Genomic DNA, 25,893 nt, shown 5'->3' with positions numbered 1-25,893 from the left:
GGGGTTGTACGTGTTAACCAGCCTGGGCTGCGGGGATGGGAACGTGAGGGAAAGGGGGACAGAGAGGCAGGCAGGGGGAAGGCAGCAAAGTCCGTGCTTCCTCGCTGCAGAGCTGCAGCAAGCCCCCAAAATAACGTACCCTGTCCCCGAATCGCACTATGGTGAGCTCAATATCCCGAGGGATCCCGCAGGCAGGAGGAGGCAGGCGCTTCCCAAAGCCACCCTGATCCTCAGCAGAAAAATCTCCCACGTTTATTATCTTGAAGCCAGAAAGTTCCCCTCCCTCTGGGAAGCAGCGAGAGGCAGAGTGAAATTCCTCTCTGCAAGTGCAGCTCCAGAGCTGGTGGGAAAAAATCTCAGTGAAAATTGCCATCAAATGGTATTACGGCTCTTTTTTGTTTGCAGCTGGGGCCTGGCGGCGATGCACTGGGTGCTCACGCTGGCACTGGGTGCTCAGCACCTAGGAACACAAATTGGGGCGATTCCCGCAAAAAAACCCCCCACCCTGCCGTGTCTGTGCGGTGAGCTGGGCCTGGGACCTCCAGGGGGGTCACGGATCTGAAGAAGCACCTCAAAAATGACTGATTTAATGATGGGCACATGCGTGCAGTCACCACGGGCTGAGGGCTTTCCTTCCCTGCCCCTTCGCTTTTAGGGGTCCGTCTGCCTGCCAGAGCACCCCTGCTGCCTCGCACCGCGGCCGTGGGGACAGGCACGGGAGCAAAGGCAGGTAGAGGTTTAACTTGAGTTTATTTATACATAAAGGAGGTAACTGCATTTTGAGTTTAAAAAAAAAAAAGGCAGATAGACATTTGAGATGACGAATGCTTCCGACTGAAAACGTGAAGAAAGGAAAGAAACGGAGCAGACGGCAAATTTCAGTGGAAAACAGAGGGTGGGCTCTGGCTTCCCCTCCCGGCAAGGCAGTGGGAGCATTCCCAGTGTGAGGACAGGGACTCGGCCATGGCCGTGCCGCGTATTGCAAATACCAGGGAAGGGGAAAAGGCAGCTCAGGAGAGGCTTCATCACGATGTGAACTGACTGACAAGCAACCAAAGTAGTCCAGGATTAACTTCTGCCTAATAACAAGAAAAGAAAAGTCATTAGCTAACTAGAGAGATTTGCTTTTAGTGATGGCAAGTAGGTCTGGCTTCACGGTGCTGTACTACGCACCAGCTCAACTGGTGATGGCATCCAGGTCCACCAAAGCCTACGGAAATGCAGCACGGCCTCATGAAATGGCATTTCCCGGTACACAGCGACTTAATGACAGTGTAAAGATGTTTGGAAAAGTAGGGCCTGAGCCCTCCCTCTCTTTTTGTCAGAGGGATTTAAGAGAAAAACCCTGCCCTAGGTATGACTTGAGGTGATGCTGGACCGAACCCGTGGATGCCCCATGGGGGGAGGCCCTGGCACCGGCCGACTCCGGCAGCGAAACCATGGCATGGCTTTGCACGGGAGTAGTTTGGGCATCTGAACGCTGAACACGAGGGAAAGCAGAGAGCAAACTTGTGCCCAAAAGGCATCTCTCAGCAAAGTCCCTCCACGAAACTCCTGGACAACATTAACGCACCCTGGAACGGGAATCTGCTGTGATCTTCTCGTGCCGTGCTCGGGATAACCTGATCCGCCCTGCTGTGCCCGAGCATCACACGTGCTGATGCACCATGCATGTCAATGGGCTACGCTTCCCCGTTAGCTCAAACATAATTAGAAAAAATAAGAGCCATATGGTAATTCCAAATACAGGCAAAACAATGTCTGTGTGTTTGGGTCTGGTATACTCAAATATTTTGCTAGAGCATTAATTTTTAATTCTTACATCAGACCCACTTAAGCAAACATAAATAGGATTTTATACTTTACATAATCCATCCAGCTTGTGTTTGTTGTTACATATACTGAATAATCACTGCCTGCCACTACGTACAGAAGAACTAATAATAAATATTAGGACACAAACTTACAAGTTAAATGAGATACAGTTAAGCAGTCGATTAAAAGGACAACCATAATGGAAGGTTACAAAATACTAAGTATTGCTTTTCTAATGTGCTTTTCTCCTTTGTTTCGGTCGCTCCCCTGCCAAATCTATACCGGGAGGAATGTATTGGAGAGCTTGGAGTCATTTGTGGCAATGTGCATAGATTAGGGCAGTGTAAGCAGGCTTAATGAGGAGAATTAGACATGGGGAACATGTGCAGATGACTGACAGGGTTCATCCCCCGTACGTATGGAAACCTCCGATATTGGCCCCGGCCGCCGAGGCAGGCAGCGGGGCCGTTACAAGACGGAGCTGTTTGTTCCCTGCTCCCCATCCCGGTTTCTTCTTCCCACTCGGTCACGCAGAGAGGGACGGGCTCTGCTCGGCGTGGGCTTGCAGGAGCGCTGCGATGTCCCCGCGGGCAGCGTGCTGGGCCAGCGACAGGGCCGAGTTACCGCCCTGTGGGGAGGGAGGAGGCGAAGACATTACCACCCGAATCCCTGCATCTCGCCCCGGCCACCCCCGTAATCCACCCAGCTCCATCCTCAACCACCTCCACGTCTTGGCCCCGTCGCTGCTAAGAGAGGCTGTTCGCAATCCGCCCGCTGATGAGTTTTTCCCCAGCGAGCGGTTGGCCAGGGCAGCTTCGCACCCAGCTATTTACCCGCAAACCCTCCTTCCTTGCAGTTCCTCCCTTGTTTAAAATGAGCCACCGTCCTGCAAACCTCCCCATGGTGTTTTGGGGTTTAACCTCAACCGCACAAAACGTGCCCTGGCCGTGCCTCCTCCTGGTCCCAGTGCCATCCCGCATGTCTTAGACAAAACTGTAGTTTAATTAGAAAATAGTTGCATAACTATAAATGCAGCCACGCGGCCCATCGCCGTGAGCCCGTGCAGGAGGAGATTTCCACCGGCCAGCCGTGCTGCTCCCAGCCCAGCCCCGTCCCACGCGTTCCCCCGGACAGGCGTCCATTCTCAGGGGAGAGTTAATTGCTGCCAATTTCTTGGCGCTGAAGCTCTGCTGATTCCACATGTCAAGGATTGCATCTTTTTTTTTTAGGTTTACACCAGGTTGGGCTCTTCCCTCTCATGCTCCTGCTTGGGCTACAGCTGGGGTGCAGGATGCTGCCACAGCCACCCCACCCCCTGCACAACAAGCAGCCAAACCAGGGGTGCTCTCCTAAAAGTGGTCCCCTGATTAGAAAGTGGACCGAAATTGTACTTCTTCACTTAAAAACCACCACTCAGGGACTGCTGCCTGTAAAGCACGATCCCGTGTGAGCTCTCCCCGCCCGGTGGATGCGAGGTTGTGTACGGGACCAAGCGCGGCGCTGGGGCCTCACCTTGTCCGTCAGCGCAACCTGGCAGCCGGGCTGGGCCAAGAGGAGCCTGACGATATCGGCGTTGCCCTGCCGGCAGGCCACCATCAGGGCCGTCGTCCCCTCCTCGTCCTGCAGGTTGACGTCGGCCTGGCAGGAGAGGAGGGCTCGCACCATGTCGTCCCGCTCGTGGCTGACCCCCAGCATCAGGGCGGTCTGGCCCCCCTGCAACCGCACAGGGAAAGGCTGAACACCCCTTACCCACCGGCCTCCTACAGTCCTGCTCACTCAGACTGTTATACATCATCATCATCATAATAATATACATACATATATTATACATACAACATACAACAATATACATACAACAATAATATACATCATAATAATAATGAATGTTATTATTGCATATATATCATGAGATTGCATATTATTATTGCACAGTATGTATATCATAATAATTGATATTGTTATTGCGTATTGCACATTATTGCGTATTACTGCATATTATTATTATTAAATAACACCGGAGCTCTTCAGCGGGTATTGCGGAGATACCTGCTCACTGGCACCACGGCCCCGTGAAGGGTCTTCACAGCAGCATGGCCAAACCGCCCGGCTCCCAGCTGCCCCCAAGGCGGGTCCCCCTAACCCTCCTGTGCAGTTTAACTTAGGTCTGGACTAACTTTTACAGCTCTTTGGAAGAAGAGCTGGATGAGGGCACTGCCATCTCTGAGACCGAAATGTGTGACTCTGATGACATGACTGCTCGCCAGCAAACCTGGGGTCCCGTACCCCGGGGTCCACCCCGCACCACTCCTCCCTGGTACCACTTCTAGTTTTTCAGCTCAGAAAAACTGTTTTGCAAAATTTTCAGCCTTTCTTTTGCCTTTTCATTTTACCCAGCTCTCGTGTCCCTTCACAGGGAGCTGTTGGGTGGCCATGCTGCAATTTAGCTGAGATTGCTTTTGTAACTTTGGGGAAACAGCAACTCCAACCCAACATCTACCACTGAGTCTCAGCCTGGCCCTGCACATGCAGTGTAAGGAACTCAAATTATATCCCCCCCCCAACCTGAGACCTCTGTAGGGACACGACGATGCCACAGCCTGAACTGGCATCACGCAGTGATGGCCGTAAATAGGACACTACGAGCTCAGCAGGCATCACTTCGCAGGTTCCTTTGCCAAATAAATGGGCACGATCCCACGCGGGGCCACACTCGCTTTTCAAAGAAACAGCAGAACTACGGGGACACACCTGGGCAGCTCGCAGGTTGACGTCCCCCTCCTTCAGCAGCTTCATCACCACGTCCATGTCCTCGCCCGTCTCGGCAGCCGCCAGCGGGGTGAGCATCACCGCCGTGTAGCCGGCGCGGTTCTGCAGGTCCAGGCGGCACACGCCTGGCGGGAAGCAAAGAGGGAATTATAAAACACACAGCATCTTATATTCCCAGAACCAGGAGCTTCCATCATTATACAGGATTGAGATGTATCTGTGTTAAATATCTAGTCTTGTGAGCACAGCATTAAAGGATATTTGGTGCTACGCATTGCTACAGTTAATTAGAATTGCTGAGGTCAACTCCATTAACTTTGAAGACCATAATAAAAAAAAAAAGGGGGGGATAATTAATGCCTTGAGCACAAGGCAGTTGTGGAGCTGTGGCCTGTTTGCTGCGACTCCTGCGGCAAGGGAGCAGCAGAAAGATGACCGTCACTCAACGGGCAGTGTAAATCCGTCCTGGCCCCGTTTCACTCACTTTTCACCTCAAAGAGCCTATTTCCAACGCCCCCATGAGGACTGAACCATGTCTGCTGGGCTGGGGCTCAGGTCCAGCCTTGCCTCAGGGACCGGGCCGCCTTGGGCACTCAGCGGCAGGAGGGGACAAACCGCCGCGGCTCCCTGCGCGTCTGCGGCAACAATCGGGTTATAGTTGTGTATGATAATCTGCCATTTCCCTAACATTTAACAGATTGTCTGGCCCATGAGAAAAGGCCAAAGTGCCTTTATTCTTGCTGAGCGCGGGTGCGTTTTTCCCCCCGTACAAGCTCAGCTGAGATTTTTTCTTTCTTTGCAATGTGACCTGAAAGTTCAATAGTTTAAAATGGAGTTTTTCTGCAGTGCTGTGGGGTTTGTTATGCTCTCAGGGGTCTGCTCCTCCAGCTCCAAGCCATGATGTGGCATTTGCTGCTACAAGAAGCTGGGGAGCCACCCTGTCCCACCTGGACTGGGGCCATGAGAGACACCCCTTGGCCAGGGGGACCCTGAGCCCTCTCCAAAGTCAGATTGCAAAGCCCTTAAGATGTGTCAGGGCCCTGAGGGCACTAATGAGCCTTCATGTCCCTGAGGAGCCTCAGCTGGGACCCCTGCCCACACCCATGGGACCAGGGCCAAGCTATGGGGGGAGATGCTGGTCTTCAGATCAACCATGTCTCCTGGGTGGACCTTGGCCCCATGCTTGTATCTTGGATGGACCTTGGCCCTACACTTGTCTCTTGCATGGACCTTGGCTCCATGCTTGTATCTGGGGTGGACCTTGGCCCCACATTTGGCTCCCAGATGGACCTTGGCCCCATGCTTGCCTACTGCATGGCTCCCTTGCAGGTAGGTTGTAGTTGCTCCTCAACCCTACCTCTGTCCCATCTCCTTTTGCTCCTGACTGCACTCCCTGGGAGGACCCTGGGCCTCATTCACTGTTTGTCATGTCTGGGATTGTTGACGGATCCCCGTCACCTAGCTCTGCCAGCCATGGTCATCCCCTATGGGACCATGCCCCATTGGCAAGAGTGACATAAAGTAACTTCCACACCCATACCCAACAAAAGCCATGGCTGAGCAGCGTGGCTGTTCCTACCTGTGTCTAGCAGGAGCTTTGCAATCAGGAAGTTGGAGTGGGAAACGCTGTAGTGAAGAGCCGTGTTGCCGTTCCTGTCGGCCAGGTTCACCACCATCGCTAGGAGCTGGGGCTGGATGGACCCCAGCGCCTTGAGATACGCTGCGACCACCTCCGGGCTGGAAGACTTTTGGCTTGACACCTGGAACCACTCCTGGCAGACAGCGCTCAGGACGTGCCGCTGAAAACACCAAGGTCTCACCGTTACTCCTGGGGTAGTCATCCTGCAAACCGGTCACTGCCCCGGCTCCTTGCCCCACGCCGCTTCCTCCTGTGCTCTGCCATCGCCCAGCCGGTATTTAGCTTGTGGTTTTGGGATTACTGCTACAACTTAAGGGGGAAAGGAATTTCCTGTGGTAACTTGAATGAGTAAGCAGAGAAAGCCTTCATCTTTTTTTCCCCCTTTTCCTTTCTTTTTGGCTATTCTAAAACTGACTCAGAGATCATCTCGTCCCCCTCTCCTCACAAAGCTGTCCATGGCATGGTAGGGCACAGCCTGCAATATGCCGTCAGGATAATCTTATCCATTAAATGCAACAGAGAGCAGGAACTGCGTCTGAAATGGGATTGAAAATTATCTGTACCAGATGCTTGTCGCTTGTGGTCCTGATTTCTGAGAGGTGCTTGCTGAGTAGCTGGCAGTCGGCAAGGAAATCTTCAGACGGTTTGCATCTAAGAGGAAAATACTTTTGTAAATCCATCATGAGACAGAACTTGCAGGAGGTATTGAAGCAGGAAGGAGAACATGCAGTTTAGGTCAGAATAGGTTCAACACTTATTCAAATGCTTAACTATATGGACACAAGTTGTCCCCTAAAATCACTTGACAGAGATTTTAGGTACCCAGTTAAGCACTTAAATAACTGTTTAAGTCCAGAGTCCCAGATCTGTATGGTCAACTTCATCTGTTACAAGAAGCCTTAAAGTGGGGGGGGGAGGAATCTTATTCCTGAATCTGCAAAGAACTTTACTGAAAAACTTTACATGAGAGGGGAGAAATGAGCTAATTCTCACCAATATGACTCACTCTGCCTTTTCCACAGTCAAGCATAGGGCCTGAATCAATCCCCATTAGATTCTGTACTAACTCAAAAAATATTTAGCCCTTTAAAGCCTTTTCCCGTGGCTACAGAGGTCAGTGGCTGCGTTTCCACTGAGCAGATGAAGCACGACCCCAGCCCTGCAGGAGCGACTGAACGCAGCGCTGCGCGTCCTGTGGCTGCAGAAACGTGATGGAAAGCACGATCGCTGTCTGGTTTTCTGGTTACCTGTCAGCCTTGTGCTGAGTGCAAGGTGCTGCTTCTGCCGATGGCTCCTGCAGGTCATCGTCCTCACGTCTCTCCTGCAAGGAGGTCCCCGACAAAGCCTCCTTGCTTTCACCTCCAGCTTTCGCCTGTGTGGGCTCCAAATCATCAGCTCTTCTCTCCGTCTCGCTCTCCGCGTCCCCGTCCGATGGGCTGTCTTCGCAACTTGTGTCTTCGCTTGAAGTCGTTTCGTAGCTATTTGAGGACACCACATGTTATTCACTCCTTCCCCATCCGCCACCACGGGGCCTGACCAAGACTCATTGAAGACACCCACTGACTCCAATGGGCCTTGGATGAAGCCCAGAGTGATATGCAAGTTAAAAGGTTAGAGTCACAGCCAAATTTGGGGTTAGTCTTTTTTGGGGGGGCTTCTTAAGCCAGCAGGAGCGTGACAGAAGCGGTTAATTAGCAGCAGGCAAGGTTACTTCAGGGACTACTTAGTTGGTTTGGAGGGATGTCCATCGCGCAAGCCTCAGCATGGCCAGGCAAGGGCTGCGTGCCACCGCCCTGCCGGGAGCTGCCGGCACGCTGATGGGGAGCCGTGAGAAACACGGACCCTGTGGCAAGGTGGGACAGACGGCATGTCAGCAGCCTTGAGGACCGCTAGACAAAAACTGTGCTTGCAGCTCCAGCACGGATCTGAGTCCACCATTTCAGCAGCCCTGCTAGAGAGCCCTCTCTTCTGGTTGTCCAAAAGTATTAATAACAATAACATCTTCCATGAGACAGAACATTTCACTCTGTGGGATCCCAAAACTTTTCTCAAACTAGTCGAGATTCCTCTATTCGCTACAAGTCGTACCCATTTCAGCGACTGTTGGTAGAAGAAGCTCTACACAACAAGAGTGAGGAACACCTGATGCACCCAACAGCAGCAGCCATCAGCTGGGAAGTCAGAGAAGCACATGTCAGCAGAAACCAGCATCCAAACTTGCACACGTAGCTGTTTGCACAGCGAAGGGACAGTGAAATGCGTCCTGCCCTCTTCATGCCAGCACACATACTCCTCTGTAGAAGACGTGCCAGTGCTGCTCTTAGAGATGCATCTGCAGCGCACGTTGTGCTATCATCTAGTTAGCTCAAAGGCCAGAGTGTTAGATATTGGATACACAGGGAACTGGGTGTTGGAGCGTAACCTAAAATACAGGTTTCCTTCACCCCAAGGTAATTCCTTATTTACTGAACTAGTCTTTTCTCAGTCCCTGAACCAACTTTTGTTGGCTGTCACTGGAGCGTGGAGGCAGGTTAGTGGCAGCGTGTCCACCCAGGCAATGCTGACCTCCTCCAAAACCCACCAAAGTTAGTGGGAATCTTCCCATGGACCCAGCTGGGTTTTGGATGAAGCCCCAAAAGATGGGGGTGCAGAGAGTGTCAGTCCCCAGGGTGTCCCTGGCTGCGCTGGAAACACCAACATCTTTTCTACAGGGTTACTTACAGGTTATCAGTGCTGGATTAAAGAAGGGAGAAAAGAGGGTCCATTTCAAATGGCCTTTTAATCACGAGGTTTGGAGGGGAAAAGAGGGGAAAAAAAGAATGACTTCTTCAGCGATACAGAGGAGATCACATGTTAAAAGGCAGTTTTATCTTCTGAACGGATGCTTACCCACCATTTACCCCAACAAACTGAAGATTCTTTTTGGTCCCATTGCCTCCTGCATGGAAACCATAACCTTTCTTTTTCATGATAGATTTAAGACTTGTGGTTGGAGAGATTTCTAGCAAAATACAAAATAATAGATATTAATTAAGCAGATGTGCCATAATTATCAATTATTATTCCCAACCTCTAGCAGCAAACTACAAATCACAACCGTAAGCATCTTAGTTCATCTTAGGAGATGCTTTTTATGTCTTGCAAAACAACTGATGCACCTGGCCATGATCTGAACCTGCCTTGCCACCTTTAAAATCCAGGTCTCAAACATCTCCAAGTGACTGGGAATATAAAGGAAGTGACTGGGAATTATATACGTGTCCTATGAATATAAGTAGGTTTTACTTTTGTAATGTTTTCTATTTTTTTCCATACTAATGTATTGGAAATCTCCTATATACGTCTCCTATAATACTACATGGATGAGTCTTTCCATCGGAGTTTGAATAGTCTCACATGTATTGCTTATAAGTAATAGGTCACTTATCTATTTGTACCCCCCCGACAGTGAACAGGCAGCCTTCGGTTTTGGATTCTTATCTTCATATAAGCTAAAATGATTTTAGATGAACGGCTGTGAGTGGGGACAGGTCTTTTCCCAGCCTAGTTGCCTAGTTAGCTTGGATTAGGTTTGGTTCTGGTGAACTTCATGCTGATTTACCCCAGATGAGCATGAGTCCCATATCCTTCCAAATTGAGATGTCCAATCCAATTAAGAAAAATGGTTATTTGATGGAATAGCCACAAGTACGGCCACTTTTGGAAGCTGATCCTGCATATAGCTGAGACACAGCTTTATCAGCTCCTACATGGGTTTGTTTGCTTTTTGTTATTTAAGATCACATAGCTTATGATGTGCAGAGATTTGCCTTTCTCATACATGTTTAGGAGGGGTTATTTCTGATCTGACTGATACTAATTATACCACCGAACTCCACTGCATCACCCCTGCTCAACACTTGAATAAATGGCAAGAGATTTGGCCCGGACATGTCAAAACCTATGCCAATATTATTTACCCAACTGTTGATAGTGTGTGTTCGAATTCTCCTTATCCGCGGGCCCTTGCGCAGAGTAGGCAGACAGCAACGAGTTTAAGGAATTAACTAATTGGTTCTGAATGGAGCTGAGCTTGGAGGCCGGCTGTTTAATAGCGCTCGCTAACTCGGGGTAGCCGTGCTCCAAACACAGCCACTGCTCCTGCAAAAGCTCCTGGATTTTTTTTACGTATTGGCTGATGGGGTCAACAGCAGGGAGATCCTCGTGGTCAGGGGGACCTTTCTCTTCCAGCCCATCTCGAGGTTTATCTTCGCCAAAGCCTGCCTTGTTTCCTCCTGTGTTTGAGCCAATTCTTGTTCCTCGATAGCTTTCTGCAGTCACCGCATGAGCAGCGAGACTCTGGGTATCGTAGTTATTCCTGTGATTTTGATTGTCATCGCTGAGGTGCTCATCAATCTTCAGTTGGGTGAAGCATGGTGCCTGAAGGGCAGCCTCGATGTCGGCTTCACCAAAATGTCCAGGTCCCTCTCCACTGGCACCAGTGCAAGCGTCTGCCAGTCCCTGATCTCTCCAAGCACCCAGCTCCATCGCCTGCACGTTCATGTTGTCTGCTCTGCGGACGCTGCATCCTATGGATTTGGTAGAGACCGGGATATTTACGTTGATGCCTTTATCATGGGCCTGCTTGGTCCCGGTTACCTGGGAGAGGTCGGTGTTCACCGCAGCATCGTAGCACTGCAAAGTCCCGCTGCTCTGCCTGGACGGCAGCTTGGCCTCTTTGGTGTTTTCGCGGCACAGCTTCTCTTCCAGCTGAGCTTTGGAGCTGGCCAGTAACTGAATGCTCTTCTCCTTCTCCTTGATCTCATGAGCCTGCTGCTCCAGCACCGCCCTGATCTGCTCAAGCTCTTCCTTCTTCTTGCTCAGCTGCTCCTCCAGAGCAGCAATCTGCTGCTTCAGTGCGGCAACCCCGCCAGGCTCTCCTGCCTCACGAGGCTGAGGACCACAGCTCTCCTTGTTCTCTCCATCCCGGACACTCCCCTCCTCACCTTTCTTCAGCACGTTTGGAGTGACTGCACTTACACTTAACTCCCTTTCCCCAGGGTTTGTGTTCTCCTCTGCGAGCTGGAGGGCACCCGGTGAGGTCGGCTCACCCCCGGCCAAGGCGGAGCGACCACTGGTGTCGGCAGCATCGCCCTCCTCGCCTCCGCTCTCCATCACCACCTGCAGTGCCGCGGGATGCTGGCTCTGCCACGCGGGCTGCATCTGCACCAGCCCCGGGCTGCCTCCACCCGGATGCTCCTTCTGCCCCAAGGAGACACCTTGCTCCAAGCTCATCTCCCGGGGGAGATTTAACACGATGCCATCGGAGCCAGGCGAACGCAGCGCGGGGCGAAACGTGCTTTCGGAGCCGCTCTGCTCATGGCAGTGCTGGGGAGGTGGCCGGAGGGGCGAGGGCACCCTCCCATCCCCGGGTGGGGGCTGGCCAGGCAGCAGGGCGGCGGGCATGCTGGAGGCTCGCAGTAGCTGTGGCCGCCCACGGAGCTCGCCCTCCTGCCGCCCCAGCTCCGCCTGCCGCCGCGTCTCCGCCAAAAGGGCTTTTCTCCGGTAACTCGGCTCATCGGCCACAGGAAGGGTCAGCTCGTTGGGCAGGAGGGGACGGGGGGTTTCCTCCGCCCCCAGGGATGCCTTTCGCTGGGGGAAGGAGCAGGTCGCCGTCCAGCTCTTGCTGGGAGCGGACATGCATCCACGGGAGCCGTTCTCAGGCAGGCTGAAGTTTCGGGGCAGGGTGCTGAATTTTGGCTGCTTGGCTTTCCGGTGGATGTGAACCCTTCTGATGGTGTTCCCTTTCTCAATGTCGTCCACGTACTTCAGGAAGTCCAGGTCCAAATGAAAGCCGTACGGCGTCTCCACGGAGTAGGGGAGGCTGCGGGGCTGCTCCCGCTCCCCGTCGGGTTTGGGTGGCTGCCCATTTGCTGAAACAACACAAAGAAAAGAGATGATTGAATTTTGGAGACAACCAAAAAAGTTAACAAAAAATAAGTTTAGAGCAGGGGAGAAATGTTTTTTCATCTCAGTTTCAGGCAAGTGGGGGCTGCAGCTCGTCATTGTGGAGGCTCGTGGTGAAGCTGCGCAGAGACGCAGCAACACGTGCAAAGGTCCGATCCAGTTTTCCGGAGGTGAATCAGGTAATTGTTGCACTGAGGAAGCCGAAAATTTGCTGAAATCATGGCTCTAATTGGCAATTAAGCAAACAGCAGGTTTTGCAGGCAGAGCTACGTGTCTGTGTAAGTATAAAAAGCTGCTCAATGTGTAATAAATCCAGCTCAAAAAACAAAGGTGGAACCAATCTGTGACAATTACATTTTTCAAGGCTTTTGGTTTGGTTTGAACTTTTCAGCAGCGTAAGTAGTGCCGTGCACGCCAAGCAGGAAAATCATTGCATCGTTTCATCAGCAAACACCAGGTCACAAATTATTCCTTGAAAATGATGAATACAGCACCGGGCAGAGGCTGGACCCAGACAGCGCCAGCCAAGGCTGCTTTACACAGCCACATCCATGCAAAACACGTGCCTCCCAAGGTGACCGGCTGCACGGCACCGAGCATGGCTTTTAATTGAGGAAAATCGCCATGAAATGCGTGATGGTGTTTGCCCACCCACCCGTCGCAGGCAAACGGTCTGGCTCCAGCAGCACAGCCCCAGGCTCCTGGTTTAATACAACTTAATACAGTCCGATCCAGCCTGCAAACATTCGCAGCCCCAAATTTTGGCCTTGAGGGTCTAAATAGTTAAACCCCTGCATCATTGCTCGTTTTTCTTTATGTGGCAAGTCCCTGAAATCACCATGGTTTGAGCTGCTTTGCACCTCTGAGCAAACAAGCTGTGCTCTGTGAGGATGAGGAGGAGCAGCTCGACCAGGAGAAACCAGGTTTCATGGCTGCTCCCTCTTGTCTCCATCCTGGTGCAGCAGCTGCCCAGGGACCGGCAGAATTTGGCACGGCTTTCGGTGCCGCTCATCACAGAGCATCACCGAGACGCAGCCGCCTTTCTGATGGGAAGCAGCACGTGAAAAGTCAGAGGAATGACAGAGGGAAAATGTCATGCAGGGTAACGTGGCACAAGAGCAAAGCCCAGCCGGTGGGAGCAGAGATCTGTCCTGCCTGCAAAGGACAGGAGGACAAATACGTGCTGAACTGAGAGCTGTGACCATGTTTTTGCTGCGGTTTAGGAAGTCTGCATAATACATGAATGATGCATTTCTCACGTCCTGGCCCTAGCACGTATCGATAGAAAACAGGTTATTTACAGTATTTCTGGTAAGGAAATTACTTCAGGGCTTGGTTGGGGTTTTTTTTTTGAGAAACAAATGAGCAAACAAACATCCCCGTAGCCTCCATACCATCTGTCTTCTCCATGGTGTGGTCTAATCGGGCTGTCAGTTAAACATCCTCTGACAAGCTAGGGCAGATGAGTCGCTTCACCCTTGAAAAAAAGAAACAGATACTTTTAATTTAAAAAAAAAGCTCAATCATCTGAACTTAATCTCTCCTTAAAGCCTTACACCTCTTCACAGGCCACCCCTCCTCTTATTTCCCATATTTTGCAGCCTGACTGTGCCTGCTAAGCACTTTCAAGCTGCTTAAATCAATAGCTCCTCTTCCAGTGGCCACAAGGAGTGCTTCATAGACGCATCCCAGGTAGTCGGTTCTTATAAAACACCCCCTGCATTACAGATGGTTTTGACTGCAAAGGAGAAAGGAGAGCTGGTTAGGAGAATTTCTGTTGGGCTTGAGATAGATGGCACAGGGACTCTTCATGGACTCCTGTAAGCTGGATATATCCAACACAATACAGCATCTCTGAAAACAGCAAGGGATATACACTCTACACAGAAATAACTGCTTTGTCACATTTTTTTTAAATGGGTAACAACCAAAGATTCAAAATTTATGTTAAATCTTGTTCAAATGAAAGCCGTTATTTGAGAGCACATCCACACTGTTATAAAGAACCTTCACCAAATTGCACTAAAACACAGATTGCTTTCGTATCAGGGAAGATCTTCAGGTGGAGATCTGCCACAGCCTACATCATGAACTTCAGATCCAGCCTGGTCTGCATTACCCTCCAGCTCCTTCCCGTCGTGCTGATGTGGGCGAGACCCTCCTGGAGTGCAAGACGAGATTAAGGCTGGGAACAACCAAGAAAGGTCCTGAGTGAAGCTTCTCTCCTCCGTGCCCTTTAGAAAGACACAGGGAGGAGGCAGGCAAGGGCAAAGGAGGTTGAGGCAGTTGGACATCACTGTAGGAGGCTTCCTGACTTGCATGAAAAGGACAACATTGCTCAGAGTGAGCAGGTCTGTCTTTTAATTCCTGCTACGGGGGAAAAAGTGGGGGTTTCTTGGAAGGTAGATTGCTTTTTTAGGATTTTCCTTGAAGTACACAATTGGTTCCTGGTCTCACAGCAGCTTGGAAGTCCATCCCTGCTTCTCCAGCGCATCCTTGAGCTAATAAAGACTTTCAGGGGTAGGACACAAAGCCTGCACCGACCCAGCCCCAGCTCACATTCATCTCCTTGAGCAAACCGTCAGAGTCTGAACTCATTTTCTGCTTGTAGTATTTGGCCTAAGTGAGGGCTTTAGCACTTGACCACGCTTCCAGGTCCCTGTGAACGGGCTCCACCAACCTTTACCCTTGCCTTGCCTGGCACTGTATTTATCCAGCACCGGTCTTGTTCACCTTTCTATTTTCTTTTCTGCAGCATCCACCGGCAGAACCATCTCTCGATACTTCTGGCTCATTCACTGTCTCAGGAGAAGGTCTGTCTTGTTGGTCTTCTCCACTCTGCAGCTTCTAAATTCTCTTTTTCTCATTTAATGATTTTTGCATTGTGTAACTCATCTTTCTTCTTATGGCAATGGCAAGATAACTAGATATGGAGTACAGATAAGGATATATAGAGTATAGAGGTGCTGCTGTTATTTTCTTCTAGAAGCACTGAAATGATGTGGTTTAACTACAACAAAGACCAGCAGAAAAATGAAGCCAAATCCTGCTGTATTGTCATTGTAGGATGGATACTTTGAAAGATCAAAACCTTTTAAAGAAACAATTAGTTCTGTCATTCAGGTAGGTAAGTTTATTGTCAATTTATAGCCCTGATGGAAAGTTGGGAGGGTCCCAACCCAAGGAGAACATCAAAACTCTCAAAAGCTCCTCCAGGGTTGGTACCTCCTCAACGCTCATGCAGCCGGACAGCAATGCTGATGCCCACCCAACGCTATGCGAGCTTCTGAAACACCTTGACCAGTGGCCTCCTGACGTGCTCTCCAATTAATGGCACTTCTTCAATAAATGGCAATTTCTTCTGTCTCCTCCTGCCAATAAACAGCACATGCCAAAACTAACACTAACCTCTTTCTCAATTTTTTTTTTTTTAATTTTCTGATTACCGTCAATTATGGAGCACTTACAGATCCCAGCTACAGTCTGACCAGCTACACTTCACTCTTCCAGGTCATTTATTTGGAAGGGACACACACACACACACACACCAGTGAATAGGATGCTTTTTAATATCTAGATAATTACATCTAATCGGTTCATTTATGAGCTGGCTGGGTCCCAACTCTGCAGCCCAAATTGATACTACAACTTTTCTCTTTTGACCAATCTCCTTCAAAATCGGCTCATAAAAGGAAGCTGAATGTACCCTACCAGCTTGCTGATGTTCTCCAGTTCCCCCTGGGGCAGCTCAGGCGCAGGGCGGATGGCTTTCAGCCAAAACCACGGCTCCTTGGACCCCACAGCTGCTCTCCGATGCCTGTCCCTAATAAAAATGAGATTAAAAAATGAAGTAATCGGCTGGAAGAAGCGTACTCGTATGCCCAGGGTCCGGCCCACAGTTCGGGGCAGGGCAGTGCTTTCAGGTGGGTCTCCATCCTGCAAATACCTGTTACGCCGACCCTCTGTCAGGTTTTTGTATTTGTTGAGTTTTCCCCTATTGCATAAAATTGAAGAATACCTATTTTCCCCTCCAGGCAGGTGACATCGCCACATGTGCAGCATTGCTGATTTTTACCTTGAATGAAATTACATTGCTTTTCTCAAGGCAGGAATAAATAAGTACAGAAATGGAAATCAAGGCAGCAAATATATGAGAAGGCAACAGCACAGAGTGAAGTGGTTTCATTCCCTGGGGCAGCCCATTTGCAAGGACAATGTACTGTCTTTTTAACTAGCCCTGTCGCAAACTCTGCCTCTTTACAGTCACATTTAACCCCTCTTTTACTCTGCCCCACTTGCCAGGCAATGTAAGCGCCCGCCCGCTCCCCCATCCACCCCAGCCAGCAGAAAGGAGAGCAGCATTACACCCCAGAAGATTTAAAGAACAAATTAACTGAACCACAAAGACAAATATATATGAATTTCATTCTCCGAAAGCATCTTGCTAGGAATTTTAAATGGGAAACATTTAACCCTGTGCCTATAAATAAGAAGATAATTCATCCCTGCTGAGCAGCACGTTAGCACAGTCTCATTAGCTATAACACAACATTTTTTTGAGCTCTGCCTGTCATGTTCTGCACTGCAGCAACGGCTTTAGCACTTCATGGTGAAAGGAAAAACTAGCGTTAGAAAAGCATCTTGTCGTGTTACCTTCTCATGCTCCCACCTACAAACCCACTGGGGAGCAGAAGCGCTTGCCTCCTTCCCAGGCATCTTTTCCATGCCGAGAGCCGGCAGCAAAGGGTTTGGAGCAGCAAACGTGCCTTTTCCAGTTGTTAAAAAGTTGGTCAGCTGAGCAGTGACCTTGCTCAGAAAGCAAATACAAGTTTAAAACAAGAATCCCAAAAGAGGGATTAATTTTCTAATAAAGCAGCCCATCGCTCTCGTATGACCTTTCCGAGGACAGTTCAAGCCCACTGTATAAAATGAGTTACTTTCCGTAGCATAGATAACTTTTCCATAAAACACAAAACACTAAGCACTGCTTGGGCTGTCACCGGGCTGCCTCCCTTATCAGGAAAGATTATTGAAAAGACAGTCAATTATTAACGATACCATCCTTATTATACCTGATGCTGCAGGCTGCAGCCGGAGCTCGCCCTCCGCATGCTGCACCCTCCCAGGCTGAACGCATTAGTTATTCTGCTGAGCGCCTCTCCCAAGGAAACGCAAGCGGCTGCCGCGATTAAAAGGCGGCATCTTTAGTAGAAGCCGCAGAAGGTCTCAACATCCGTAATTAATCCTGCTGAAGCCCCGTTCCCACGCACGGAGCAGAAACAGCCCCTTGGCCCTTTACCCTTCTCCCCGCCGCTCCAGCTCCTCACGTCGCTCCTATCCATCCGCCGTCCCCAGGAGATGCTGAACAGGATGGGGTGACGGTGGGAACGCGGCCGCGCGTATCCGCGGCGAAGGCGGAGGATGCCTGACCCGCCGTGCCGTGCCATGCCCCGGCTGCCGCGAGGAGGGACGGGCAGCCCCCGGGCTCCTGTGGGTGCCAGTGGGACTCTCCAAATAAAATGCTCCACTTTTGCAGTGGGGTTATCAATGCAAACTTCAACCTGCAGGCAGGCGAGGCAGGGGACAGCTCGCAGAGCAGACACGGTGTGATTTTGGGCAGGGTATTCATGGCACGCGGCTCGGGGATGGGCAGAACGACCACCCCAAGCCCCTGCACCGGCGTTCCTGTCGGACATCCCGGATTGCCGCACCCCCAGGCTGGCAACAGGGCAAAAAAACCTCAGCCCCTGCACTGAACTTGCAACAACTTCACGCTCGCAAAGGCAGAGGGGTTCAGACGCTGCCTGGCTCCCCGCAGCCCCGCTGTGAACCTCTTCCAGGGCCGGGAAAGAAAATCCTGAAAAGCGGAGGCATCCCACTGGCACCCGGGGGCTCTGTCAGGGGTTTTCACCACGGACTCGCATCACGGAGCAGCACCAGCACCTTTCCCATCGCTTAACAAGCAGCGCAACCAAAACGCTCACGTTAGCAGGGAAAAAACCCATATTTTGCCACTGTCTGCAGAACAGAGCTGCTGGCACTCCTGCAGGCTCACTGCGCTCGTGCAACTACTAAATGGAACTTTAACAGATTAAGTTTGAAGAAAAGCAGAAAAGTTTTGCCTTTGCAGGAAGCGAAATAGCCTGGACATGTAGAGAAACAGCAGCAGTTTGTCCTCGCTAATGGTCCCCAAGGCACGGATGGGTTAACTTCTTACCCGAGGAATGAAAAATAACCCCCCCATTTCAGCAGCCGGTTAAATGCCGCCTTTCCCATTAAATGCCGCCTTTCCCACACGGCTCCAGCATCCCACACCACACAGGGCCATGACTCCATGTTGACAGCTCTCTGCTTTCACAGGCAATTACTGTGCTTGGGGTTGAAAACGAACTTAAGAGCACGTTGGCTTATTTTTCTGTCAAATTCTTCTGGTTTAGTTACGCTTGCGCATCTTTTCTGAGCGTATTCTGTTGCTTATGTTCTCTAGACAAAGCAACACGATGGAAAAATATATGTATTTCTATATGGTGCTGATTTTAAAGTAAGCCTGAAAGAATTGTTTTGTTTTCCCACTGGAAAGACCTAGCAGGAAGCTTTTATTTGGAGCATTTCCTTATTGCTATTATACGTGTAAGACCTACAGTTTTTCCCAGATGTAATCCCCGTGGGCCTGAAGAAAGTCTTCAAGTCTGTGTCCCCCTAAATAAGCTTTTAATCAGGAACTATGAATGGATGGAGTCAAAACATGCAAATTAATTAAACATCGGCTGGTGCTTGATGGAGCTACGACTGGCTTCCAATAGCTTCGCCCAACAGGGCCGACACAGGGTAGGAAATGGGGAAGGGTTTCACCTGGGCACGGCCTGAGATCGTCCCGCAAGCGTGAGGACTGAGGTCATGGCCTAAAATTGCCGCTGCTTTACATTACACCCTACAGCTGTCAGGGGGGATTTTGCTTTGCAGGCTGCTCCCATGGATGACAGGAAACAGACGGCCACAAAACGGCTCAAAAGCCATCCTGTCCATCCCTGCCCGACCCCGCCATGGCCACCGCTGCCTTCTTGGATGCTCGCAGGGCTGGTGGGCAAAGCGGCTGCCTTCCTTCCTCTGCCAAGGCAGAAGCGCTGCAGGAGGGCAGGTTTGGGCTTCACCCCCGGCTCCCCTCCACCGCACAGACCTGCACGGACCCACAGACGGAGCTCACCCTCGGTACCCAAAGGGTTACACCCAAACCTGCTCCATCCAGGCGGTCTGCTGGATTGCACAACAGCCGAGCTATTACTGCAAGTGGACATACCCGGAATAAATATAGCCTCTCGGGGAATATTTGTTGTACGTATTTTTCAATTTTGTTTTCACTGCAAAGGAAGAAAAATAACCCATTTCCAGCCTGCTGGGGACATCCACACGGGTGGGATCTCTGTTGTGCGGCGGTGGGCTGTGATCAGCTGCCGGCTGGCACAGGCACGGGAAGGAGTTTCCTTCCAGGAGCAAAAAAGAAGTTTGAAAACTTTGTAGGATTAGATAAATAAATAAGTAAATGAAAGCAGTTTAAAGTCCTGGTTTGCATTGCAAGAAGTTGTCACGAGGTTTTCCAAAGTGAGAGCAAGCAGGGTTCCCGCTGTAAGAGATCTGCATCCTGGGAGCCCACCAGCCTTCCTGGGTGCATTTGGCATCGTGGAACCGTTGGTGCCAGTGGCCCCGCGCCCCACGGCATCCCTTGGGAATGGCACTGGGACCAGAGCGGGTGTGGGCACACACTGGGCTGGGCTGGGCTGGGCTCCCTGTCAGGGGGCAGAAGACAGCTGAGCAGACACAGATTAAAGTGGGGAGACCAGATGATGCCTGAGCCCCAGGAAGCCAGCTGCTAGAAACCCATCAGCATCCAGAAAGGAGAGCTGGCAAGATGGATCTGTCCCAGCCCAGCGTGCCTCCACGCACGGCTCGGCGCTGCGCTTGCTGGGCAGGCTTCCCTCTGCGCTGGTGTCACACAACTGCACGTGCCGAAGTGGAGCAGGACGAGATTTGGGGTGCAAAACCAGCCGCTGTATGGGAACAGCGGAGGTGGTGGAGGCAGCAAGTAAAAAAGTATGACAAGAAAAGGGACATAAATCTTTAAACTCCTCTGAAAGCAAAACGCCACGCAGTCCAGATGCCTGCTTAAAATTCACCCTCCATCCCGGGGCCAGCGGACAGCTTCGGCACGTGGCTTATGGCAACGGGTACACTGCGGCGCTGGCCCCAGCATTTTATCACACCCCAGGCTGAAGCTCCCTCGGCTGCTGCCTGTCCGGGGCTTCTCGAGAGGAGAGCTGGGAGCTGGAAGCAGTTTGTGAGTGCTCAAGAGGGACGAGCTCCCTCTGCAACCCATCAGCTGGTGGTTGCACCGATGGAGAGGTCGAGGCTGGCCTCCCACCCTCCGCCAGCCATCACCCTCTCTGCAAAATTCCATACACGATGCAGCGGAGGGGGCTGGATGGGGCTGGAGCCAGGGGCTGCTCGCATGCAAAAACATCCTGGAGGCATGCAGAGCCTCACTGGTGTTTGAGAGAGGGGCCGGCTTGTGAGAAATCTGAATAATTAACCCAGCGCCACTTAATAAGGAAGACTATCGCTTTCAGCGTAAGCGTGCAACCCTCGGCAGCCGGCAGTACTTAAACAGCCATTTCAGGCATCTTTTCAAATGGCAGTAATAAAGTTGTGCGGATACTGATTTTATTAAAGCTGCTTATTGCTGTTTAATAAATGTTGTGAGCTTCCTGCCAGCATTTCCATTAGAGATGGGTCAGGACGAGACCTGGAGGTATCAGATATCCAAACTCTCGCCCTCTTTTGTGGCTCACCGGGAGGGGAAAACGATCACATTCATCCCTTCCTCTGATAACCTCTTTTCCAACTGACCTTCAGCTCATTCCAGCCACGGTCTTACAAAAGCTTTGCTCGATTCTCATTTTATCCCATGCCATGAAAACTGTGGCATTTTCACTAAAGTCTCCTTTCCCAGAGCCAGGCGATGAGAAAAACCACCTGAAGCCATGAATCAAAAGCCCTACACAGCCAGAATCGCAGAATCGTATAGGTTGGAAAAGACCTTTAAGATCATCGAGTCCAACCATAAACCTAACACTGCCAAGCCCACCACTACACCATGTCCATAAGCACCTCATCCAAACGTCTTTTCAATACCTCCAGGGATGGGGACCCAACCCCTTCCCTGGGCAGCCTGTTCCAGTGCTTGACAGCCCTTTCAGTGAAGTAAAATTTCCTAATATCCAGACTAAACCTCCCCTGGTGCAGCTTGAGGCCATTTCCTCTCGTCCTATGGCTTGTTACTTGGGAGAAGAGACCGACCCCACCTCGCTACACCCTCCTTTCAGGTCGTTGTAGAGAGCAATAAGGTCTCCCTTGAGCCTCCTTTTCTCCAGGCTAAACAACCCCAGTTCCCTCAGCCGCTCCTCATCAGACTTCTGCTCTAGAAGGCAGACAAAAATCTGAAGTGCCTCATTGCTAATGTTTACTCTTTTCGCCTCAATCCCACAAGTTTGGAGGGGAAACCAATGAAGCTCTCCTTCGGCTTCTGGTCTCTTCCAAGCTGCTGTCTTCCATCTCCTTGACCTTGGGACAGGTCAAGTTTTGCTGCCGTGATACTGAATAACTTCCATGTGGTCAAAGAAGCTGGCAGCAGCTTTATGACAATGGGGTTGTCCTTGGCTTGGCCAGGACTTGGTGCATCCTTGGGGCTCATGCGCACATCCCACTCAAGAGCCTAAGCCTTGGCCCAAGCTGGGCTGGAAATGTCTCCATTTCTTAAGGAAAAACAGGACCCTTTGGGTGGTTTTGGAAGCTGGGCGTGGAGGGGAACCATCAAACCACGGTGCCCCTGCTTGCTGGGAAAGGCTCTTCCACCTTGCTGTTGCTCAGCTGCTTGCTGAGACATGAGATGGATGGGGCAGCACCGGGAAGGAAGGGTGTTGTGCTGTGTCCGATCCCCTTGGTCCTTACTGAGAAATGAAACACCGGAGTTTGTGGAACTGGAGAAACCCACCCTGACACACAAACAGGGCTTTCTAAACCCACCAGCCTGAGAAATCTCCAAAAAGTGCATTTGTGGTTGTGAAAGGCGACCGGCGATCCGGTGTCTGTCCTGTCTCACCCCGGTAAAGGTCTCACCATCAACGCAGGCGGGACTTTCAGGTGTTTTTAGGAAAGCCCTATTCTCTGCATGCCTATTTTTCTCCTCTTCCCTGCGCAACCACTGCGGTCCCCCCTGGAGACAAGGGGCCATTTTGTATCGATTTCTGGCCTGAGCCAACAAGACTCAAATTGATCACATTCATGACAGGTTTAAAAACCTCTTCAAACAGGAATATTTCTTTTTCAGGCCACCTGAAACCACTCTCCGTGTTGATTGGGACCACAGAGGGGATGGATGTGCCACCTTCCTCCTCTGACGGTCATTTCCACGTGGATGCCGGGAGTGCCGCAGCCAGCAGCCGCATGTCCCACCCCTGCACCCGGGTTATGGGGAGGGTTTAGGAAATGGGAGCTTTCCTCCAGTTTTTTTCCCAAGCTCAACTGCACATTGCTGGTGTGTTTTTGGCTTTCTCGCTTGCGCCAAGACTTGCATTCATCCATGATGGACAGAGGAACTGGCTGCAATGATGAATTGAAGATAATCACATTTGGAAGACGGGAGCCACTGCGTGCCGGGGGGGGTGGTTCACCATATTTCACGTTTCTCACTCCACCAAATTGTCCACTTTGGCAGTATATTATCATAATAGTGACAATAACTGCTTTTTCATGTGCTGTTTAAACCCTGGGATGTGGAGGACTCGAGGCTTCCCGAGGCACAGTGCCGGAAACGTGAATTCCACCGAGGTCTAAAATAAATAAGGCTGAAGAAGGAGCTCTCTGCAGCTGGTTCCTCCCCACCACTCTCCCCTAGCACTGGCAGCATGCAAATGTGCACGGTCGGGGATTTCTGCCCTCAGTCACGGGCTCCTTCGCACCCCGAGCTGGGGTCAGGGCTTTATTGACCAAAATCTGCATCCCACTGCTCTTGAGCAAGGCAGAGTCATGTAACCCCATCGTACAGGGCACCGAATGGAAAATACAATAATTTACCGTATTTATTTTTTTCTCTAACAAGTGAGGCCACGTTCATCCCTGGTGCTGCTCCCAAAGCTTCCTTGAAAAGACCCAAGATTTGATGCATAACACTGAGTGATAAAAATGCGACTTTCAGAATATTTGGCGGCTGTAAAACCGCAGGGGGAGGGACCTGAATTGGCAACGAGCTTGTGAATGAGCTTGTATTCCTCTAACGCCGGCCATCTCACAGAATCTCAAAACTGCTCCTGAGGCAAAGGATGTTTTGAGACCAAACCTCTCCCTCCCGAAACGCGCTCACGCCAAGGGACGCAGAGGCTGTTTGACGGGAAGCAACCATCACACTCCTGCTTGGTGGCAAATAAATATGTGGGGGGTTATTTCGGTTAGGTGAGGACGAAGGGAGACCGTGACACCAAATTCGATGGCTTCTGCGGGAACGGGACAGCCCCAGCACTGCACGAGGGGGATGATTTCTGCACCTGGGAGACAAACCTTCTCCACAACCGGACTTTCCGGAAAGGAGCCGAACGTGGCCCTGGTTCTCCTATTCACAAGTGGTTTGGAAACTGCACCAAGAGACTGACAGTGCCCACAGCAGCAATAGGCTTCCCCCCCATCTTATCTTTCATTTTCAGGATTATTTTAACAAAACCATTAACTGATCCCTCCTCAATCACAGATTCCCCGGCCAGGTCGCTGTTCATCAGGCTGGCTGTCATTTCAGCAGATATATTTATTTTTGAAATATTACAGTCAAAGTGACAAATAATCAATCATAAACCCGAGGTTATGGGCTCCTTCCTCTCATTTACCATTTCGGGAATCATTAAGAGATCAGCTTTTTCCATTTAGTCCATTCCAAATCAAATGCAAAACACCGGGAAGACCACGAAACAGGTATGAAGACAAACGCTGATATGTTTTACCCTTCTCTCTGCCCTCCGCTGCGGCTGCTATCCTTACCCTGCATGTGTAATGTCTTTGGGTGCTCACCGCCTTCATTTGGGCCACGCAGCTGAAATACTTAATTTCTGCTTTAGCTTCTGGACAAAGGAAACCCTTCCCGGCGGTGTCGCATCCCATAGCTGTGAGGAAAATGAGATATCCCTGTGCAGTACAGTCCCACTTCCATCTCTGGGAGGTGAACGTACCCAGAGCACCCAGACCATGACTTCCTCTGCCCTGAATTTACTTGGACTTGCAGTTGAGATTATTCAACCCGCTTTCTGCCATCACATAATGCATCCTCCAGGCACATCAGGGATCTTCTCACGGACCACCCAGACTCTCCTACACAGATCTCAGGCGATGGTCTACCCCGGCGCGGCAGTTCCCTGTTCGCACTCACTCTGATTTCTCCCAGAGCAGAGCCAGAGCCCGGCATGTCTTTGCCTTAGGCCTGCAAGAAATCGCAAGCCAAACGCCAGGAGCTGACGAAAGTGCTTGCACGGGGCACGCCTGGTCCCGGCAGAGTTGGGCTGCTCAGAAATGCCCTGGCAGCTGCCGCTGCTGAGGAAAGGCGATGCTGCCTGCGACGGAGAGGCATTGCCCGTCCCTCCGCTCGCTGCCAAACGCGCTGCTGGAGCAGCCCCTCTCTCGGCCCCCGCAAGGATGCAGAAACCCGGAGCTCAGCCTGGCCTCGCTCTGCAGCCGGACCAGACCTGTGGCCAAGGCCCATGGGACACGTGGCTCAGGGAACCGGAGCGTGAACCTCGCTAGAGACAGAAATGAGTTACGGTGCCAAGAGTTTCTGTGTCCGGATGGCTGGAAAGCCGGCAAGGACACGGGGAGAGGCTGGAGGCAGGCACCGGCGACCGCGCTCAGCCGCGGAGCCTGGGCTGGGGCTGGTCTGAACCACATCTTCACGGCTGGGGAGGGTTTTACGGTCGGGCTTTGGGGCTAAATGCAGCTCTGGCTGCTCTGGGATCCTGGTGACTTCCATCCACCGCACTGGCCGGGGCCTGGGGGCCCTTCCCAGCCCTCACAGGGTGACATCCGGGGGTGCTGTCAGGGCTCGGAGCCTTCCTGCCCTCTCCCCGCTGCCCCGCCACGCTCTCTGCCTCCGTCCCGGCCCGGGCGGTTCAGCAGACAGCCCCGAGCACCCCCAGCACGCTCCGGAGCACCCCCAGGAGCACCCTGCCGAGCGCTCCCGGCCGTGCCCCGAGCACCCCCGCAGCACCCCGAGCACTTTTAAAGCATCCCCCCCCCCGAGCATCCTCCAGCACAACCCCGCCACACCCTCCGAGACACCCCCGGCGCATCCTCCACCGCACCCGCAAAACCACCTCCGAGCACGCCGAGGCACCCCCCGAGCACCCCCGGCGCATCCCGCCAGCCCCTCCCTGCGGCGCCCCGACGGAGCCAGCCCCGACGGCGCGGCGGCCCCCCGGCCCCCCGCTTGCTGGGACCCGCTGCCGCCTCCCGGGTCCCCCCGCCCCGGCCCCGGCCCCGGTGCCCCCCGCGCGGCGCGGCCGTACCTGGGAGCGGCGGAGCGCGGCGGGCGCTGCCGGCGGCCCCGCTGCCTCCTGCGGGCGGGGCCCGGGGACGCGGCGGGGCGGGGCGGGGGCCCGGGGCAGCGGGAGGGTCTGCAGCGGAGGCAGAAGGAGCGGCTG

General features: G+C 51.9%; 1 protein-coding gene and 1 long non-coding RNA gene across 3 annotated transcripts; one reads left to right on the top strand and one right to left on the bottom strand.

Moving 5' to 3' along the window:
- Window positions 1–229: 229 nt before the first annotated feature.
- KANK4 (KN motif and ankyrin repeat domains 4) lies at window positions 230–25,893 on the bottom strand. 2 transcript variants are annotated; one of them, XM_072866379.1, is made up of 11 exons: window positions 25,759–25,893; window positions 15,878–15,989; window positions 13,561–13,643; window positions 10,180–12,132; window positions 9,110–9,221; window positions 7,468–7,698; window positions 6,784–6,871; window positions 6,161–6,380; window positions 4,564–4,706; window positions 3,328–3,528; window positions 230–2,443 (listed from the first exon to the last, which is right to left on the bottom strand). In XM_072866379.1, exons 3-11 carry the CDS (start codon window positions 13,574–13,576, stop codon window positions 2,342–2,344), a joined length of 3,066 nt encoding a protein of 1,021 aa, XP_072722480.1. In that variant the 5' UTR covers window positions 13,577–13,643; window positions 15,878–15,989; window positions 25,759–25,893; the 3' UTR covers window positions 230–2,341. The 2 variants fall into 2 exon arrangements, with proteins under 2 accessions (XP_072722480.1, XP_072722481.1); XM_072866380.1 differs by having other exon boundaries at window positions 3,328–3,453.
- Window positions 14,497–15,339, top strand: LOC140653825 (uncharacterized). Its single transcript, XR_012043239.1, has 3 exons — window positions 14,497–14,517; window positions 14,922–14,979; window positions 15,153–15,339. It is a non-coding gene; the product is annotated as an uncharacterized lncRNA (long non-coding RNA).

The sequence above is a fragment of the Ciconia boyciana genome, chromosome 7, assembly GCF_034638445.1.
Source record: "Ciconia boyciana chromosome 7, ASM3463844v1, whole genome shotgun sequence".
NCBI classification, from domain to species: domain Eukaryota; kingdom Metazoa; phylum Chordata; class Aves; order Ciconiiformes; family Ciconiidae; genus Ciconia; species Ciconia boyciana.
Note: the sequence above shows the minus strand (reverse complement) of the source record. Positions and strands in the feature narration are given on the sequence as shown.

What these genes read in the sequence shown, in the direction of transcription:
- KANK4 (XM_072866379.1), bottom strand. An exon ending in ACTCAGCACAAGGCTGACAG is followed by an intron (nt 6,872 to 7,467) that starts GTAACCAGAAAA and finishes TTTTCCTCTTAG; the next exon opens with ATGCAAACCGTCTGAAGATT. An exon ending in AGGTTGCGCTGACGGACAAG is followed by an intron (nt 2,444 to 3,327) that starts GTGAGGCCCCAG and finishes CCCTCCCCACAG; the next exon opens with GGCGGTAACTCGGCCCTGTC.